Source organism: Arachis ipaensis, chromosome B2 (genome assembly GCF_059453495.1).
Source record: "Arachis ipaensis isolate K30076 ecotype BB chromosome B2, ASM5945349v1, whole genome shotgun sequence".
Classification (NCBI taxonomy): Eukaryota; Viridiplantae; Streptophyta; class Magnoliopsida; order Fabales; family Fabaceae; genus Arachis; species Arachis ipaensis.
Genome location: NC_142437.1, coordinates 58,811,751 through 58,816,584, shown reverse-complemented (window position 1 = coordinate 58,816,584; position 4,834 = coordinate 58,811,751). Strand labels below are relative to the sequence as shown.

General features: G+C 37.8%; 1 protein-coding gene across 1 annotated transcript; it reads left to right on the top strand.

The window, feature by feature from the left end:
• Positions 1 to 2,428: 2,428 nt before the first annotated feature.
• Positions 2,429 to 4,414, top strand: LOC148574022 (uncharacterized). Its single transcript, XM_088504477.1, has 5 exons — positions 2,429 to 2,571; positions 2,719 to 2,868; positions 2,956 to 3,286; positions 3,395 to 3,667; positions 3,728 to 4,414. Exons 1-5 carry the CDS (start codon positions 2,429 to 2,431, stop codon positions 4,412 to 4,414), a joined length of 1,584 nt encoding a protein of 527 aa, XP_088360603.1.
• The last annotated feature ends 420 nt before the right edge of the window (positions 4,415 to 4,834 follow it).

Sequence of the window (4,834 nt, the reverse complement as noted above, 5' to 3'; positions counted from 1 at the left end):
TGTCTTGGCTTTGCAAAAACTGCCTTGATAGACCATCAATGGCTTCTTGCATTTGCATCATATCCAAGGTAGTTGGGCCTGGTTCTTCCTCTTGTTGTCCTCTTTCTTGATGTTCCTCTTCTTGTTGTTCCACTCTTCTCTGACTTTGGGCAGCTGTGACATATGACATTCTTTGGAGAGTGATTGGCTTGCTCGGGTTTAACCACTCAAGGTTTTCATCCTCAAATACCACCGTAGCTTTCTTGCATAGGCGTAAGATGGTGCTAGGATAGTAGAGCCAGGAGCCAAGATCATTCTTCTCTGATATCTCTTGAATGTTCTTTGCTATGAGTTCATGGACTCTTATTTCCCCTCCTGTCATAATGCAATGCACCATTGTGGCTCTCTTGATATTGACCTCTGCGGTGTTTGCGGTAGCTAGGATGGATCTCCTTACAATCTCATACCATCCTTTAGCTTCCGGGATGAGGTCTCCTCTTCTAATAAACCTTGGCAGTTGATAAACCACTATTTTATGGTTTATCTTGTGCTCAATTGAGTGGTTTTTATCAATCTTTTATACCTTATTCATACAAAATGCATGGCTTTACAATTTCCTTCCTAATTTTGTGCTATCATTGAAAACATGTTTCTTTGGCCTTAAATTTCCTATGTTTAATCCTCTCTTATTACCATTCAATGCCGTGATATGTGTGTTAAGTAATTTCAGAGATTACAGGACAGGAATGGCTCAGAGGATGGAAAGGAAGCATGCAAAAGTGGAAGGAATACAAGAAGTTGAAGAAATTGCTAAGCTGTCCAGCCAGACCTCTTCGCACTCAAACGGTCATAACTTGAGCTGCAGAGGTCCAAATGATGCGGTTCTAGTTGCGTTGGAAAGCTAACGTCCAGCGCTTCACAACGATATATAATTTGCCATAGCATCCCCAAAGCAAGGCAACGCAAACGCGTGACCTGGCAAAATTCCAATCCGCGCGAATGCATGGACGACGCCTCCGCGTCACTTTTCCGCGACCTGTACGTACCAGAAATCGCCGGGGCGATTTCTGGGCTGTTTTTTACCTAGTTTTCGGCCCAGAAAACTCAGATTAGAGGCTATAAAGTGGGAGAATGCATCCATTCATTCATGGAATAACTCATCATACATTCACATACACAATTATTAGGATTTAGATGTAGTTTTTAGAGAGAGAGACTCTCTCATCCCTCTTAGGTTTTATGATTAGGATTTCTTCTTCTTCTCATTTTCCAGGTTCAATGTTCCTTTTATTTATTTTCCCAATTTAATTTATGAATTTCCATGTTAGATTTGATTTCTTTTATTAATGCAATTTGAGGTATTTCAGATTTATGATTTTTATTTAGCTTTTTATATTCTTGGTTTTAATTGATGAATTAATAAATTGGAGACATTTGAGTTATCAAACTCCTTGTTGATTGAAAATTGGAATTCCTTGCTGATTGATTTGAATTCCAATAACTCTAGTCTTTTCTTAGGAATTGACTAGGACTTGAGGATCAAATTGATTAGTCCACTTGACTTTCCTTTATTTAGTAAGGGTTAACTAAGTGGGAGCAAAATCCAATTCTCATCACACCTAAGAAGGATAACTAGAATAGGATTTCCAGTTCTTATACCTTGCCAAGAGTTTTCTAATTATTAATTTATTTTTCTTGCTATTTAAATTACTTGTTCCTTATTTCAAAAAGCAAAAAATATACAATTTCATAACCAATAATAAATCATACCTCCCTGCAATTCCTTGAGAAGACTACCCAAGGTTTAAATACTTCAGTTATAAATTTTATTGGATTTTGTTACTTGTGACAACCAAACTTTTGTACGAAAGGATTCTCTGTTGGTTTGGAAGCTATACTTACAACGCGATTATATTTTTATAAAAATTTCTTTACCGACATTAAATCCCAGTTCGTTCAAAATGGCGCCATTGTCGGGGAATTGCAAACGTGTGCCTTATTATTGGTTATTGTAAATATTTTTCTTGTTTGTTTTCTTCGTTTTGATCTAAAAATTTTAAGTTTGGTGTCATTTTATTGTTTTTCTCTTTCCTCATTAAATTCAAAAATAGCCTTTCTCTTTATTTTAATTGATTTTTTTCGAAAATTACAAAAAAAAAATTCAGATTTTTATTTTAAAATTTTTATCTTATCTTATCTTAGTTTTAAATTTCAAAATTCAAATCTTTTTCAAAAAATCATATCTTTTTCAAAATCTTATCTTATCTTATTTCAAAAAAAAAAAAATTCAAATTTCAATATTTAAATTCCAAAATTCAAATTTCAAATTTTAAAATTTAAAAATTTTTCAAATCTTTATCTTATATTGTTGTCAGTGTTTCTAGTTTTAGGAGTTTATTTTCATTAATTTTTTTATTATTAGTTTTTGTTTTTATTTTCTTTTGCTACTATGAATTCTCACACATCTGGTTTCAAGTTTGGTTCCAATGTTGTTGTAAGGAATGGAAGCTATAATGGGAACAGGCATCAAGGTTGGAATAATCAAAGATGGGAGGAGCCACAAGGATTTGATCAACCCTCTTGGCAACAACCCCCTCTGATGCACTATAACCAACAACCATCCTATGATGCATACCAAGACAATAGTTATGGTGGACCCTTTCGTGACAACCAACCTCCACCAAATTACTATGGTCAAGAGCTATTCCAGGGAGCGTACCAAGATGATGAATATGGTGGACCCCCTTGTAGTTACCAACAAGCCCCATCATATGCTTATGAACCATCTCCCCAACACACCTTTGAACTACCATACTCACAAGCACATTACCACCAAACACCCCCATATGACCTTAACCCATATCCACCACACCAACCACCACATGAACCACACCCAAAACCACCACCTCAATATCCACCATCTCTATATCCTTATCAAGAAGAACCACCTCCGTATTATGAGCCCTTTCTCCCAATAAATGAACCCTCCTATCCACCCCAACCTCTATTGGATAACGACACACTCATCTCTAATATCATTGGTCTCACCTCTACACTCCAAAATCTTATATCCCACATGAACCAACCCTCTACCTCCAATATTCAACCCTCAAACTCTAGTGCGCTTCCTTTTCAACCACATAATAATCTTCCTATCCTATCACCACCCTCTATGGAAGAGCACCCACATCCATCAATCCAAGAGCAAGATGATCCCAGTTATGCTGTTGATATGGAACAAGAAAGAAGGAATCATCTTCGCGAATCCATACTTCATAAGAAGCTAGAGGAGGCCCTACACATGAAGGTAGTGGAGACCCTTGAAGTTGAAGGAGTGGTTGAAGAATTAGTGAAGGAAGACATCAAGGAGGAGTCTGATTTTGTCTTAGAGCAAGAGGAGTCCCAAAATGTGGAGATAGGAGAGACCTTTGAAGATGAAGGAATAGTTGAAAGGAGTTATCATGGAAAGAAAATCATCAAGGATGAGTATGATTTCATACTAAAACAACTGGATAAAGCAGTAATTATTGAAGAGGAAGAAGTGGTTGCAGACTTAGGAAATGCTGAACCTCCATGGGAAAGTCAAGTCCTAGAGCCTCCTTCTAAGACGTTTGAAATTGATGTTGAAGAGGGTATACAACCTCCAAGGCATATCATTGTTGAAGACTTTGAAGGGGATGATCAAGAGATGGATTCAATCATTGATGAATTCTTATCTACAATTGAACCCTCTCTTATTGGACTAGACATGAAGATCAAAGAAGAAGAAGCACAAACTCCCATGCCCTTGGTAAGCAATAAAGAAGAGATTGAATTAGAAGAAAGCTACCAAGAGCAAGAGGTTGAAATTGAAGAAGTTTGCAAAGAGGTGGAAGTTATCAAAGAAGAGCATAAGGGAGTGGAGCTTGAAATCACCTTGTCAAAATTGCTGGAGACCTTTCCGCCTAAGTCACCATCATCCTTCACAACATTCAAGTGGGTAAAATTCATATCCCTTAGCTTTCTCATCCCACTTGAATATGGTTTACTTGAGACAGATGGTCAACTTAGAGCTCTTTATGGCATTAAGAGTAAGAGGGAAATGGTTAGTAGTAGGAGTTGCCCTACAAGGTTCAATACGGTTGCACACTCCAAGTTGAAGTGCAAGGATTGGTGTAGAGCTCGATTGAATGGGTCTAGGAAGTTGTTTAGGTGCCTAAATGAGAATTCGGATTGCTTACCACCCGGTTGGAACAAAGATGGTCAACAAGAAGACGGGTGCAAAAGTAAGGTTTGGGACCCCGGAATTCATTCTGGCAAACAACACTCTTGGGGCCTTGTCACTTGCTTAAACTTGCTTGAAGACTTTATGCGTCTAATTTGGGGCCTGGGAGGTTACTGGAGGTACAAAAATTGGTGGAGATTCCTGGATGAGTTCAAGCACAAGCCTCCATGACAAGGAGCTCACCAAATGTCCAACTTAAGGACTTTAACTAAAAGTGCTAGGTAGGAGACAACCCACCATGGTATTATCTTCTATTTTTATCCTTAGTTTTATTTTATTATATTTTTATTCTTAGTTTTTTTTATTTTTTTTATTCTTAGTTTTATTTTATTCTATTTTTCTTAGCGTTCATTTATAATATCTGCATTAGCATCTGCATTTTGCATCCTGCATACTGCATAAAAAAAATGCACGCGACGTGCTAGCGTCACTGACGCGTCTGCGTCATAGTGCATTAGGAACTAAGAAAAAGAGAAGCAGAGAGTCACGCGAAAGCGTGGCTGCAGGCGTGCCTTAAGCACAAACATGCCTACGCGACTGCGTCACTGACGCGGCCGCATCATTTTGAAAATAGCCTCCCACGTGTCCGCG

Excerpts from the sequence above, each read along its gene's own strand:
- LOC148574022 (XM_088504477.1), top strand. The coding sequence starts at position 2,429 with ATGAATTCTCACACATCTGGTTTCAAGTTTGGTTCCAATGTTGTTGTA. Across the intron at positions 2,572-2,718 it reads CAACCCTCTTGGCAACAACC|ACCCCCTTGTAGTTACCAAC; the intron begins CCCTCTGATGCA and ends TGAATATGGTGG. Across the intron at positions 3,287-3,394 it reads AGGAGGCCCTACACATGAAG|ATAGGAGAGACCTTTGAAGA; the intron begins GTAGTGGAGACC and ends CAAAATGTGGAG.